Here is a 15,388-nt window from a genome sequence, read left to right on the forward strand (position 1 = left end):
CCAATGACCCTGTTTCAAAGTTACATGTGTCAAAAATTCCAGGTACCTTTTATTTTCATCATATCTATGGTCCCCCAGCCTGCATGTTGTAGCCACTCAAGGGCACCCTGAGAGCACAGGCCACAATCTCAGTGTTCCATGTCCATGTGTAGCCAGAGAACCGCTAATGTGTCAGATAGGGCAGGGCTAGAATCTTGTCTTGGGGTCATGGGCAGAAGAAACCAAGGGTTCCTCTCTTGTGTGTATGTATAAGAAGAGACCTGGAAGGATCCCAATCCAACTTGCATCAAAAAGCCTAGCAGTTAGGCTTTGCTCTAACCACTGCTGAACATCTGAATCATGTAGCATATGTAGTAAGTGCTCACTAAATGCATCTAGTTGAACCGTGAAGACACACACGCATGTGCATGGGCACACACACGCTCACACACCTGCACTGTTCTTGTATGGCCCACTCCTCAGAGTTCACACACCATGACGGCACCTGCTGTGGTTTATTGTTGATCAGACTTTGTCAGACAGAACCTTCCAACAGGTGGACAGATGGACACCAAGCGTGTGTTCTTTCCTCTCCTTCTGAATCTGTTGAGGAAGGCTGGCTGTGATTGGACAGGAGTCAAACATGGCTGGCAGGCATCAGAAGCACGGAGTCTGATGCCAGGTGGGGCCCTCCCTCACTGGGTCATGGGCCTGCAGCAGAGCAGCAAATGCCCCTGACCAGCAGTCTCCTGGGCAGGTGCTGCTGTGCTCACAGCAGGATACATGTCCAGTTCTCTTCTACCTGAGGATGGAGGGAAGGTAGAGCATGGTCAAAACATCAAGCTTACCCTGCTGTCACCCCTGCACTGTGACAGGAGAATGCCAAGATCCAGGCCAGCCTGGGGCACACAGCAAAAACCCACCTCACACCAACCACAACAAAGAACAAATGCTAACCTGCTCAAAAGGTACAGGAACCACCGTCTGCAATGAAAAATAACACAATCGTGTCAGGAGCCTGCATTCCTACATGAAGGGGGTGTAAATAAATCCTGGTTATGGGGTACCATGACTATACACCTGGTGCTCCTCAGAAAGGGGGCAGCACACTCAAGGCCATCAAGATTCCTTTATGACTATGCCATTAAGGGTACATAAGACCCCCCAGAAGGGCCCTTCTTCATTAGTAGATCTGCCACGTGGGAGACATGGACTAGCCCCCTCTCAGTTGCAGGACAGCACTACAGGCCACTGTTCCCACAGCTGCCTCCCTCCATGTCCCCTCTCACTTCCTTTTGACCTCCTAAGGTTTCTTCCCCACATCACTGCACCCATGCTCATCCCCACCCTGAGGTCACACGTGACATCATCAGTTCCCTAGCATCACGCAGACCCTGCCCCAGGAGGGGAGAAGTTCAAGTGCAGGTCCCTCTGTGCCTCTGTAGCTGTGACACAGCCCCGCTGAGTCCCATTGGTCACATGACAATGAGTCAGGGAAGACAGGATGCTTCATGGACCAGACAGTGGCTTCAGAGTCCAAAGGATTCCAGCCCTGCCAATCACTAGCTGAATGTCCCTGAGCCAGTGGCCTCAGTTCTGAATCTCCTTTACACTCTCTCCATGAGGGTCAGTGTGTGGGTGCATGTGTGTGTGTGTATGTATGTATGCATGTATGTATATGTCTGTGTTTTATATGAGTGTGTGTTTCTGTGTATGTGTGTTTGAGTTTGTGTAAATATAAGTGCATTTGCATGAGTGTGCATTGTGTGAGTTTCTGTGTGTGTCCAGGAGTGTAGCAGCACACAGATGAAGGTCACAGGACAACATGGGGGATTTGTCTTTTTCCTTCTACCATATTGGTTCCAGGAACCAAACCCAGGTCTTCAGTGTTGGCAGTGCCTTTACCCATTAAGTCATCTTGCCAGCCCATGATAGCTTGAATGGTGCTGAAATGGCTGTAAAATAAGGTTATCAGCTGGCCCCCCACAGAGAGTGAAGTCCTTTAGCAAAAGACCACATCTCAGTGAGAATAATCTCCAAATAGATTGAGTGACTGAAGCTGTGTGCAAGTGGACAGGATGATGATGGGGTCTCACCGGCACATCCCAGGAGCTCACTCGGGAACCATCCTTTTTAATAAAACATGGGTACCATAGCCACACATCAGCCTCTTCAGCCAACCGCCTCCAGCCCTCTGGGTTCCCACCGGCCACATTCCCTGTTGGGTCAGCTGGGTCCAGGATCACAGGCCTGCAGAGGAGACAGGCACTGTTCAGCTCTCCAGTGCCCCAGGAAACACTGACAGGGGCAGGAGAGGCACCTAGCAAAGCATCCCTCTCTAAAGTCTCTCCTTTGTCTGGGCCCCACCGTGTAAGGTAAGCCTGGAGGGACCCTTTGGCATGACGTATAAGGCCTGGGTTCAAATACTCTATCTTTTAGTAGCTGTGTGTCCTGTGACACACAGGCTCCCTGATCTGTGACATGGGGAGAGTTGGACCAGCCAGTCTCATTGGAAAACTGATCAAACACTGGATCAGGACATGTCACCCCCTAGGGTGACACAGTACTCTATTATTTACAGCTTGCTAATCACTTCAATTTATGCTGGAATATTTCAGTTTTCACTCCATGTCCTCCCCATCCTTTGCTGCTTCATTTTGACAATGTCAGAGCCTTGGTCTCCTCATCTGCAGACAGGAGAGTCCAGCTCTGCCTCCCAGGGCTGTAGGACCTCATGTCAATCAGGTGACAGCAAGACAGTGCCCAGTGCTGGAGATGCTTCCTAGACAGAGCTCCCCACACAAGTGCAGCCTGGTACCAATGGGGAGCAAAGCCATGTGTGGACACTACCTGGCTTTTCTGAGCTGTCTGTGCAGGTATTTGGAGACCTCCTGGTGTTGAAAGTCATAATACTTTGTCCAGTAGATTCGAAGATGCTGATAATTGATGACCAGTTCCAAGACGGTCCGGAAGCCCTGGGCTGTGTTGAACTCATAACATCCATTCCCTTGTTCCCAGGCAAAGACAGTGAGCAACTCTAGGGCGTACTGTGGAGGCAATGGCTTCCCCAGCTTCTCCTTACACTGAGAAGAGAAACACAATGAGAAAATATGGGTCTCTCAGCTCTGGTGAGGGGGACACTTCTCACAGGCTCAATTCAGCTGCCATCTGATAAAGGAATTGCAGGTTTATTGTCACGCAGCCACATCCACTCACTTAGATTCAGTCTCTGGACCATCCTGTGCTATAGTCAAGAGCTGAGTGGTTGAGACTGACACTGTGTGCTCCACAAAGACAGCATTCATTAGCAGGCACAGGAGGAATCAGGACACCATGAGTGACAGCTAGGAGTGAGGGTGGGAGTGGGACATAAGGAGTACTTACTACTGAAGGTTGATCCTGGGCTTTGAAATAACTGGGATGGGGACAGGGACATGGTTAAGAGTAATGCACCTCCCTCCCTGTGCAAGGGTGAGAACTGGAGGTCAGATCCTCAGCATCTCCATGAGTGTCAGGCTCTTGAGGAAGCTGACTCCTAATCCCAATTCAAACAGGTAGAGCTGGGGGTCCCCCAGGCTGTGTGACTGCCCAGTACTGCTGATTCAGCACATGCTGTGTCCTGTGTAAGACCCTGACTGATTATACAAGGTGGGGATTGCCTGTTGACCTGCCCTCATACTCTGCCCTCAAATGCTCATGAACATGCATACCCAAATACACAACATGTGCTCCTATGAATAGCTCTAAACACACACATATAAAAAACACTCAGAATATAACAAGAAATCACACATTTAAAAACACAGCTTGACAAGTCAGGAAAATGAAAGTCTAAAAGGTGCCATGAAGGGTTAGCCAAAGATGAAAGAAAAATCCAAAGACTCAAATGAAGCAGCAGCCATGGAACAGTGAATCAGACACAGCTGAAGAGAGAGTTAGCGGATTGGAAAGTGGACTAGAAGAAATCACCTAGAACAGGCAAGGAAAATCCTCCCTCCTCTCAGATACCCCTCCCCATTCTTTGTCCCTCCTACAGCATCATCTCCCCCCATTTCCACTCACCCCTGGTTCTCTGTCACCCCCTTCCCTCCCCTCTGATTCCTTTCCACCACTTTTTCTTTTACATTGTTTTTTTTTTCTCACTGCTTTTTGCCAAATTTTATTCTTTTTGTCAACCTGACACAGAGAAAGTCATCTGGAGAAGATGGACCCACAACTGAGAAAATGCCTCCTCGATGTTGGTCCTTGGGAGGATTGAGAAAGGATTTTTCATCTTTGGGTTGAAAAGCTATTGAGAGCTGAGAGTGGACTCTGTTTGTGGGAACTTGGAAGACAGAAGTGCTGAGAAGCAGGCAGGTGACAGTGGCTAGAGTGAAGTTTCAGAGAAAAGCAAAGACCCCACCTTGGCTCTTTGTGTGCTATGTTTGGAGTAAGAATCAGCAATTTCTCATCAGCTGGGGCTAAAAACCAACTCTATTTAAGAAGAAACCTGCACCACGGGGGTCAAGTGTTTGGAAAGAGTTTTCTTCTGGTCAGAAAACAGTACCTGTGGTCCAGGGATCCTAAGGCAGCATCTCCAGTTGGCAGACACACCTAGAACTACAGAGAGGTCTCCCAGGGGTTAAAGCTTTAGTCTCATGAGAGCTGCAGGTTTGGAGGGGTCATGGGAAGCAGCTGAGGCCTGGCACTGAGAGAGGCCAGGAGAAGCCATTGGTGAAAGGGCAGCCTCAATGGCAGTGGAGGCCCTGAGATACTGGACAGGAGACAACTGCCAGGAACAGAGCAATGTTAGAACAGAGCTGGCCTGAGCCTGAGGTGTGTTGTGTGTGCTGTGGATGGCAGAGCCTGAGAAGGTCAGAGAACTGTGAGTCCCAGATATCAGATACTGAGCCTTTTGCTCTGTTGGGCTTTGGTTACGTTTTAATTAGATTGTGACAGTGAACTGGTTCTTCCCTCTTGCAGTAAGAAAGTATTTAACTTGTGTTTTTAATAGTATATGAGCCCACCATTGAGAAACTAATCTTTGTAAGTGTCATAGTTTCTTTAGGTTTGGTTTTTAATTTGGGGACTTTAAAACTCCATTGGGTTTTATGATGTGATACTGACATGTGATCTTAGGGACAAGTAAGAAGGGAAAGGTTATGGTTCAACTGTGATTTGTTTGTGTGCCATGTTGAAAAGGGGTCAATTGTGCTGCTTAATTTTTGTCCACTAAACACCAGCTAGCCTCATCTGGCAGGAGTCCATCTTGCTCAGTAAAATGACTATCCATCTGACTGGCTTGGATAGTTTATTGGCATGTTACTAATTACTGATTGATGTGGGTGGAAACAGACCACTGTTGTTGGGGCCATGAGTGGAATGTGGCCTTGGGCTATATAGAAATGCCCACTGAGTGAGCCATGGACAGCAAACCGTGAGAAGAATCCCTCCATGGCCTCTGCTTCAGTTATTCCTCTAACTTCCCTCAATGATGGAGTATGCCTTAGATGTGTAAACATAAGAATATCCTTCCTCCCCAGAAAAGTTTTGACCACATGATAAAGCTATGACCTCAAAAGAAAGCAAACTAGAATATACATTACCTGTGGCCTGTGTCTACACTCTGTACAGATGAAGCCCACAGTGGCTGGGCCAGATGCCTTACCAGTTGGTACCAGTGCTTGACCAGGCGGATGAGACTCTTCAGCTTGGTTGGGCGCTGCTTCAGGAAGTTCCGCTGGAGCTCCGTGAAGCAGGTAGAGAACTCGCCATCCTTCCCCAGGGAGGTACATTCCTCGATGAGGATGGCATAGATTCTGGGATCAGGCTTGCTGGAAGTATTAACATGACCTATAAAGGAGATTTCATTCATTTTAATATCTCAGCCATTCTATGAGGTTCCTCAGTCTCCCCAGGTCTAGAATCACTGCCTATGGTGTTCAGTGAACACGCAGAGTTTCTCCAAAGCAGACATCACTCCACATTCACTCCCAACTACCCATCAGCCCCACCACTCCTCAGGAGTGCACACATGCTGTGCACTACAAAGTCCATGCTCCCAGTTTGTTCTAGTGAGAGGGTCTTTCTTGCAGGCCTGGAGACAGTGGTGGGAAGAACCAGCACACTGTGGTCACACACACGGTTGTCCGATAATGGTCAACCATTATCCAGTATCTGGGTTCAGCATCTTCTGCATGGTTCTTGTCAACGCTGTGCACTCATGTATGTGTCAAAGTTTACCGTGGGGCAGTCGGCTGCACTGGTATATCATGTCTCACGCTGACAGAGTATCTGCCCTATTTTGTGTATAGAAACTAAGGTTTCACTGGGTTTTCACTGAACTATTTTCTGTAGTGTGTGACTTAATATGGTGTGGTTTTGTTTGTTTGAGCCCTGAAAAGAACAAGATACGGCAGTGTTCCTCAGTGTGTGTGTGTGTGTGTGTGTGTGAGAGAGAGAGAGAGAGAGAGTGTGTCCTGTGTACTTTGTACAGTGTATGTGCAACAGATATTAGTGTAGGTGTATGCACACGTGTGAGTAGTCTAGGCAGGCTGTGCCTTAAGTGTGTGCACACGTGTGACATGCAGCAGGCCACATCATCACACTGTGATGCTGACACAGGGCAAAGTCACACAAGGATGCAGCTTAGAGAAGCCAGTCCCTCAGTGACCAGGGAGGTCTCTCTTTCACTGGCTTATTTTCAGTGTCAGGGTCTAGAATACAATGAAGCTTATCACCTACAGAATACAAGAGACAAAAGAGAGAATCTCAGGGGCAGAAGATACCAAAGAAAAGATTAACACAAAATAAAAAAAAAATGCAAAAAGCAAAAAGCTCCTAACCCAAAACATCTAGAAAATCCAGGACATAATGAGAAGATGAAACCTAAAGATGATAGGTATAGAAGAGAGTGAAGATTCCCCACTCAAAAGGCCAGTAATTATCTTCAACAAAAATATAGAAGAAAACTTCCCTAACTAAAGAAAGGGATGCCCATGAACGTACAAGAAGCCTACAGAACTCCAAACAGACTGGACCAGAAAAGAAATTCCTTCCATCACATAATAATCAAAAAACCAAAAGCACTAAACAAAGAAAGAATATAAAAAGCAGTAAGGAAAAAAGGTGAAGTAACATATAAAGTCAGACGTATCAGAATTATACCAGACCTCACCAGAGACTATGAAAGCTAGAAGATCCTGGATAGATCACATACAGACCCTAAGAGAACACAAATGCCAGCCCAAACTACTATACCCAGCAAAACTCTCAATTACCATAGATGGAGAAACCAAGGTATTCCATTTCAAAACTAAATTTACACATATCTTTCCATAAATTCAGCCTTACAAAGGATAATAGATGGAAAACACCAACACAAGGATGGAAACTACACCCTAGAAAAAGCAAGAAAGTAATCTTTCAACAAACCCAAAAGAAGATAGCCACAGAAACATAAATCCACCTCTACCAACAAAAATAACAAGAAGTAACAATCACTTTTCCTTAATATCTCTTAACATCAATGGACTCAATTCCCTCACAAAGACATAGACTAACATACTGGATGTGTAAACAGGATCCAGCATTGTGCTGCACACAAGAAACACACCTCAGTGTAAAAGCACTACCTCACAGTAAAGACACAGACTACCTCAAAGTAAAAAGTTGGAAAACAATTTTCCAAGAAATGGTCCCAAGAAACAAGCTGAAGTAGTCATTCTAATATAAAACAAAATCAACTCTCAACCAAAAGTTTTCATAAAAAGATAAGGAAGGACACTTCATACTGGTCAAAGGAAAAATCAACCAAGATGAACTCTCAATTCTGAACATCTATGCTCCAAATGCAAGGATATCCACATTCATAAAAGAAACTTACTAAAGCTCAAAGCACACATCACACCCCACACAATAATAGTGGGAAATTTCATCACCCTACTCTCAGCAATGGACAGATCATGGAAACAGAAATTAAACAGGGACACAGTGAAATTAACAGAAGTTATGGACCACATGGATCTAACAGATATTGATAGAACATTTCATCCTAAAGGAAAAGAATATACCTTCTTCTCAGCACCTCAAGGTACCTTCCCCAAAATTGACCATATAATTGCTCACAAAACAGGCCTCAGCAGATACAAGAAGACTGAAATAATCTGATGAACCCTATCAGATCACCATGGACTAAGGCTGGTCTTAAATACCAACAAAAACAACAGAAAGCACACATACACATGGAAATTGAACAACATTCTACTCAATGATAACTTGGTCAAGGAAGAAATAAAGAAAAAAAAAATTAAAGGCTTTCTAGAATTTAATGAAAATGAAGACACATCATACCAAAACTTATGGGACACAATGAAAGCAGTGGGTAAGAGGAAAACTCATACCTCTAAGTACCTTCAAAAAGAAACTGAAGACCTGAAAGCTCTAGAACAAAAAGAAGCAAATACACTTGATAGGAGTAAATGGCAGGAAATAATCAAACCAAATAGAAACAAAAAGAACTCTACAAAGACTCAACAAAACCAGGAAGTGTTTCTGTGAGAAAATCAACAAGATAGGTAAACCCTTAGCCGTACTAACAGAGACCACATCCAAACTAACAAAATCAGAAATGAAAAGGGATACAGAACAATGAAGTATACCTTAAAATAACTATTCTGTTTGTTGAATATCATGTTCTACAAACATCATGGAAATATTACTCATAATTTTACTCACTGTGCTTGAAGTTAGCATTTTTGTAATGTTTAACTTCAAAGAGTTTTTGCTATTTTAAAATTTATAAAATATATTTACTGATAAAATAATTTCTCTCCTAGAAACACTGGTAATCTTTTTTAAGTAAACTGATTGTTAGACCATGTACACAGATATATAATGCCTTTCAAATACTCTCTTACTATGTCAGTGGTATCATATAAGGGCTTTTGAATATATTTCTTAATGACCCATTTTAAATAATTTATGCTCTTTTACTATGCTTAACTCCCAAGGAATATTTTGCATGTTTTGAATCAACTTAGTATCCAACATTAGATATAGGATCCTCAGTTACAGATAGTATTAAATATTCACTAATATTTTAGGGCATGAAAGGATATGAATATAAAAGTTGAACAAATTTTATGTATTATTTGATTCTCAAAATAATCAACAGTATTAATATGTTTGATGTATGAAATGCATTTAAATTAAAAATATTTAAGAAAATAGAGATGAATTACTCTAGAGCTGTGTTAACCATGACTCAGGATCACACCCACATACATGTGAACACCTATGCAACACACATGTGCACACACACAGAGGTGGAACTGGAAGGGAGGATGAAGGCATGCAGAAAGATGAGCTGAGGCTCTCTGGCAGGCAGGCTTACCCAGGACATCAAAGGCTGGCAGCACATCAAACTCCACCTCCTGATGCAGATGGGGGGCGCTCAGCTTGAAGCTCAGAGACCGGGCGTTGGGCCACCATGAACTCTGGACCTCAAACTTGACTCTAAAACGTCTCTCATGCTGAACCTCGTACAGCTGTTTCTTAATTTCCTTGATGAACTCTCCCCGTCGGTTTAACTGATCCTCAAAGCTGGTGAGATTGTTAAGGAACACCACCAGGTCAGCGTCTGACTTGCCCTTGAGTGTGGTGCCTTTGCCTGAGGAGCCACCCTGAAAGACAAGGAGGAGAATGACAAGGGACAGGGAGAGCCGTGCTGGGCAGTCCAGATGCTGAACTAGAGTCCACCACTAAGGGTGATAGATGGATGGATGGATGGATGGGTGGATGGATATATAAAGCTGCCACATGTGTAGTGGAATACTAGTTAGCCCTGAAGAGTGACATCAGGATCTATGTAGGAAATATAGGCCAGCTCAGAGTCTCCTCCTGGTACAGAAGATAAGCCAGATTCAGAAGGACAAACATCCATGTTCATCTGTGGAGTCTATATTTGTGTATGTCAGTGTGTGTGTGTGTGTGTGTGTGAGAGAGAGAGAGAGAGAGAGAGAGAGAGAGAGAGAGAGAGAGAGAGGTGGGGGGAGGGAAGTGTGTATGGGAGTGGGGGAAGGGAGAGATCTAAAGGAAATGAGCAAGGAATAGTGTTACACTATAACACAGTGTACTATGGAATAGCATATAGAATCATAGAGCAACTGAAAATAATAAAAGTGATCAACATCTAGAAAATGAATATTTTCAAAAGAAGAATTTATACTGAGAAGAACCTCCCTAAATAAAATGCTGAGAATCATCACTAACACACCTGAGCACCAGCCACTGTTGAGAGAGGGCATTACAAATTGTCACATCTGCAGATGGAGAGGTGGGTCAGTAGTTAAAAGTGGTTGATATTCCTGCGGATGACCTCAGTTTAGTTCCCAGCACCCAAGTAGGCCAGCTCAGAGTCACCTATGTAACTGCATCTCTAAGGGATCTGACGCCCTCTCTTCAATCCTGACCTAACCTGCAGTAATGCATACAGAGCCCCACTCACAACTGAAAATATAAAAATACAATCAACTAAAAACAAAAAGAAAGAAAAGAAAACAACTTTGCTTCTGCACCCTTCACAGAGCCTGTGAGTTAGGTACCATTGTCATGAAATGCGATGCGACAGACCCAGAACCAAGTCCAGAGAGGGTCCATCAATCCAGTCATGCAGCATATGATGTCCTGGTCTGTCCTCTGTGTCACATTTGACTTAGTCCATGTGACCCTGCCATCCTGGGGCGTGGACTGGGCACACTGGACATGGAGAAGGTAGTGTAGTTACCCTAAGTCACACAGCAGTTCAAAGCTTGGATCTGCCCCACCCCCATGGCTCCCAACCCTGACCAGCCACTCTCCAAGAATGCTCTGCCATCCTGGGCTTCAGTTTCCCTGACTCTGAAATGGTCTTAGCCTGGGACTGGGGAACACAAACTGTAGCTGAGGCTCCTTCTCCAAAACAGACGTGGGTCCTTGGGGGAAGAACCCATCGCCAGCTGTGATCAGAATTGAAGAGGAGGGATCAGGGCTGTCTGGCTTCTGAGAGTCCCCTCCCACCCCATTCAGTCAGCTCAGGCAGAGGAGGGCTCACCTTCACCACCTTGGAGACCCTCACTGGGTGGGCAGCACCTTGGAAGCATCTCTCCTTCAGGAAATCACACACGACATTGACGGCTGATTTGACATCAGCACCAAAGGTGGTGTCGGGAAGGAGGTAATCCTCTATGAACTTGTCCAGCGTCCAGGCTGGGATGCTCCTGAGTCCGTGCTCCATGCTAAGTCTGGAGCTTCCTGGGTCTCCCAGCCTAGCTGAAATGGGAAGTAGATTTTCAGTTTCCATTTCCCGAGAAGGGCAGGGCTATGTAAATAGGCCAGGCCCCGGCAGCCAATGGCTTCAGAGCTTCTGACCAGGTTCTTTGAAGTCTGAGCTTTCTTAGGATCCCACCTAGGAAAGAACTTTTCATAAGGAAACTGATCTGGCTTTCTTGGGGTTTCTTCTGGGGAAAAAAAAAAAAAAAAGGTGTTACATGGCATGTTCTACGGGCAATGTGTACACATAGTAGAAGAGGGGAGACCGAGTCAGGAAACTGCAGAAGGTGGCTGTGGCTTCCAGCTCCTGAAAACGTTTTAGGCGGAACTGCATGTTTTGTTTTGTTTTTCTGTTTTTCTGTTTTTCTGTTTTTCTTTCTTTCTTCCTTTCTTTCTTTCTTTCTTTCTTTTTCTTTTTTTTTTTTTTTTTTTAGAACAGCACGGTTAAGGTTTTGTTTTTCCTTTACCTCTGGGCCTGCAGTTCTTTTTTTTTTTTTAATTTTAATTTTTTTATTAGGTATTTTCCTCATTTACATTTCCAATGCTATCCAAAAAGTCCCCAATACACTCCCCCCACCCCCCTGCAGTTCTAGGATTACAGACAATTCTAACAGAAAGCTCAGACTTCCCAGAAGCCCCCTCTCTTACTCACATCTTACATTTTCCCCTGTGGTGCTGGGGGTGGGGGGCGGTCGGGACGAGAGGGGGGTTTAACCCAGGACATTCCCAAGGTTGAAGTACAGGCTGTACCACCAATTGGGTCAGGACAAGTCAGCAGTGAATATTACAGTGAGCTGTCTTTCAGGGCCACTGCAAGTGTGAAAGTCAGCCTTTGGGTGACACAGGTCCTGGAGGATCACTCATGGGCCACCACCCAAGGCTGCATCAGAATAGTTTGATGACCTCCAACCCCTGCCTCTGTCTCCTCGTCACTTGTTTTGAGTTTTTCACTTCGTAGTTGTTGTGGTCCTGCTGTGAGGCCAAGGCTGGATTTGAACTCATGATTCCTCCAGGTTGGTCCCCCTCAGTGCTGGTGTTACAGGGTGGCCACTGTGCCTAGCTGTGCAGTGGATTGCCTTGGTGCTGTTTGTATTTTGATGCTAATCCTGCCCCAGATGAGGAGCAGATCAAATACTGAAGAGATTTCCATATGAACCTGCTCACCACTTTAAGTGGGCAAAGAAAGGCTAGAGCCTTCGATTGGGCAGTGGAAAAAAAAAAGGCAGGGCAGGAAGTTTTAGATGTGAGAGGGGGGGAGGGGGAGAGGGAGGAAGGAGACTAAGGAGGAGGGGAAGACAAGACAGAGGGACAGAGAGAGGGGAAGATGGAGGAAGATGGAGCAGAACCACGTGACCTGGAGGAGCTGCAAGTAGCAAGGAATCTTATAGCTGGGGAGTAGTGTAATGTTATATGTGCCCAATCTAGGATGTGCACCTTATAAATATTATAACTGAGTTGTGTGTTCTTGGCATGGGCATTTTGGTGTTGAAGATTTACTGATACAAAACTGACTGGTATTCAATATCAAGGCTGTCTGGTGTTTCCCATTTACGACGATTTAGGTGGGCAAGAGAGAGGGCAGAACAGCACGGAGTGGCCACTGCAGGTCTGCAGACCAGCCACAGGGGTAGAGAGCCTGTGGAACTGGAGAGATACCTCCAGGCTTTCTCTGGAAGGACTGGTTTGGGTGGCTTAGCAAGCCAGCCTTGGAAACCAGGGTCAGACAGCCAATTTTTTGGTATCCAGCAAGGAGAAAGGAGCTACTACTGGTCCCCGAGCCTAGTCTGTCCAAGCTTGGGATTTATCAAATTACAGTGTCGTGTGCAATGTGTGTTAACTCATGCCTAAGGCAAAATGTCACCACGAGGGCTCAGGCAGATGAGATAGATGGCGCTATGCTAAACTGTCACCATTCAGCAAGACTATCAGTTTACTGTGTGTGTGCTTCTGTAAATATACAGATAAAGACCCATGAGGGGGTGAAGAATTTGTTCCTTAGCAAATCAACACTGTGGGGCTGGAGACTCAACACTAAGAGCACTGGAGACACTGAGGTCTACTGAGTGCAGGAAAATGAAATTGCGAGCAATCTGGAACCAATGATGACTTTAAGACTTAGTTGTCCATGTGAGGATGAGATTTGAAGCACTGAATCTAATCACAGTGCACTGACTCAAACCCCAAACTAATTTATTCTCTCTCCTTCCTTTCTTAATTTTCTTCTTTCCATATTTCATTCTCTTTTTTTTCCTCTCTATTAACTGGATCTTATTATACATCCAGGTTGGAATTAACAGAACTCCAGGTATCTCGGGGTCCCAACTTCTGGAATTACACACACACACACACACACACACACACACACACACACAGTCACCACAAATCACACAGAGACCTAATGGTTCCACAGGTCAGTGTGCTGAACCAGCATCTCGTGAATACACAGAGACATTAGCCACAGAAGACCCCACATGTGCTTTGTCCACTTGGGAGTGTGAGCTGCAAACTTAGAAGGCAGGAAACTGCTCAGAGCTACCAGCTCCTAGCCCCCTGCTCCTGTTCCCACACCTTATTCCTGTGCCCAATGTCCACTGTGGGAAGCCATATGTGCCGTTGCAGAGTGGCGCTGGCTACTGCTGGCCACAACGCATAAGTTTGGGCAAACAACCAATGTGTACATATGCCGTAAAGTTTTTTGCCAAGACACTGTCTGGCTCGGGCATGATAATGAGGTTCTGAGAGTATAACCAATCAGATGTGAGACATGCAAATGAAGTATGATAATGAGATTCTGTGAAGTACTGAGAGAGAGTAACCAATCAGATGAGGAACATGCAAATGAGGTATAGTGCATAACCAATTCGGGTGTGAGACACGCCTCTCCTAGACCTATATAAGCAGCACCAGTTCTGGGCTCGGGGTCTCTTCCCCTCTGCAATCAAGCTCTCCCAATAAACATGTGCAGAAGGATCCTGTTGCAGCGTCGTTCTTGCTGGTCGAGTCCGGCGCGTGTAAGAGTCCACTCTCAATCTCTGTGAAGGGGGAGTCGGTACATTTCCCTGGCCTTGATTCCTAGAGTTCTCTCTCTAGCAGCCATGAGGACCAGGAGCCCAAATGCCCATGGGTGTTAGAAGATGCATATCCCATGGACAGAGAGCTCTTCACACTCTGCCAGGTGCTCTATCTGAGCCTTCAGGAAACATGGGAATGTGAGTCTATTATTCCAGCCTTGACCCTCTGAAACATCATCAGATCCATGGTTTTAATAAACCATGGCCACAGGTCTCCTGCCAAGCTGTGGACCCATCATGGCCTCACTGAGACTCCCACTTAAGTCCTTTTCTCTTCTACAGCCCCTTCTGCACTCACACTGGACACTAGCTTCCAATTGGACCAGACCCTGCTCTTCTTGGGCCTGGTTCTCGCCTTCAGGTCTGCCATGCAGTGGCTCCCTCATGGTGAGAAGGGAGACACAGGCCACAGCTCCTCCGCCCCATCCCTGACCTCCTCTCCAGCAGGACACCTTCAGAGGAGCCCTGGAAGCACAGCAATTGTCCCAGACCCTGCCCTCCCCTTCTGGTCTGGCTTGTACCTCATTCTTAAGCACCACAGAGAAACAGGGACAGTCTCTGGCCTTGGCATGGCCATGCCTGTGTTTTGATGACATCTGGACACCACTGACAAGGAGAGGCAGAACCTGGGACACACAGCAAACCTGGGTCCCACATTGCTCATTTGGATTGTCCTGTCCTGAGGCATTTGGCATCCTTTCCTGATGGGCTCAATGCACAGTGTGTGGTGGGAGGGTAGAGGCTGAGACTGATGGCTCCAGCCAGTTGAAGACACAGGTGGAGGTGGAGTCTTGATTGTGACACTGGAAAGGACCCACCTGCTGATGTCTGGACTTTGGGTTTCTAACCCAGAGCCTTTCTGCTCTTTAAACCCCATTGTCACTTTGCCACAGGCAAATCTACACAGTTTGTCCCTGCAGCCTGGGATGCACCAGGACCCTTGACTTCTCAATGACACTGCATCTGTCACTCACACACAGAATCTGCTTCTCTTGTTTCTGTTTCTTCTGGGTTTTGTTCCGACCTCTGGGTCTTTGCAGAGTCTGTTC

General features: G+C 45.9%; 1 protein-coding gene across 4 annotated transcripts; it reads right to left on the reverse strand.

The window, feature by feature from the left end:
* Nucleotides 1–12: 12 nt before the first annotated feature.
* Nucleotides 13–11,301, reverse strand: Oas1a (2'-5' oligoadenylate synthetase 1A). Of its 4 annotated transcripts, none has more exons than NM_145211.2 (7): nt 11,051–11,282; nt 9,353–9,641; nt 5,627–5,811; nt 2,830–3,062; nt 2,076–2,229; nt 937–963; nt 13–781 (listed from the first exon to the last, which is right to left on the reverse strand). In NM_145211.2, exons 1-7 carry the CDS (start codon nt 11,231–11,233, stop codon nt 749–751), a joined length of 1,104 nt encoding a protein of 367 aa, NP_660212.2. In that variant the 5' UTR covers nt 11,234–11,282; the 3' UTR covers nt 13–748. The 4 variants fall into 4 exon arrangements, 2 of the variants coding, with proteins under 2 accessions (NP_660212.2, XP_006530393.1); XR_001784699.1 differs by having other exon boundaries at nt 476–781; nt 5,565–5,811; nt 11,051–11,301; XR_003955645.1 differs by having other exon boundaries at nt 476–781; nt 937–1,005; nt 5,565–5,811; nt 11,051–11,301.
* Nucleotides 11,302–15,388: the final 4,087 nt, after the last annotated feature.

Source organism: Mus musculus, chromosome 5 (genome assembly GCF_000001635.26).
Source record: "Mus musculus strain C57BL/6J chromosome 5, GRCm38.p6 C57BL/6J".
NCBI classification, from domain to species: Eukaryota; Metazoa; Chordata; class Mammalia; order Rodentia; family Muridae; genus Mus; species Mus musculus.

What these genes read in the sequence shown, in the direction of transcription:
- Oas1a (XM_006530330.4), bottom strand. Translation starts at nt 11,299, where the DNA reads ATGGAAACTGAAAATCTACTTCCCATTTCAGCTAGGCTGGGAGACCCA. An exon ending in GCCAGCCTTTGATGTCCTGG is followed by an intron (nt 5,812 to 9,352) that starts GTAAGCCTGCCT and finishes TCTCCTTTATAG; the next exon opens with GTCATGTTAATACTTCCAGC. An exon ending in TTCCTGTACCTTTTGAGCAG is followed by an intron (nt 782 to 936) that starts GTTAGCATTTGT and finishes CTCCATCCTCAG; the next exon opens with GTAGAAGAGAACTGGACATG.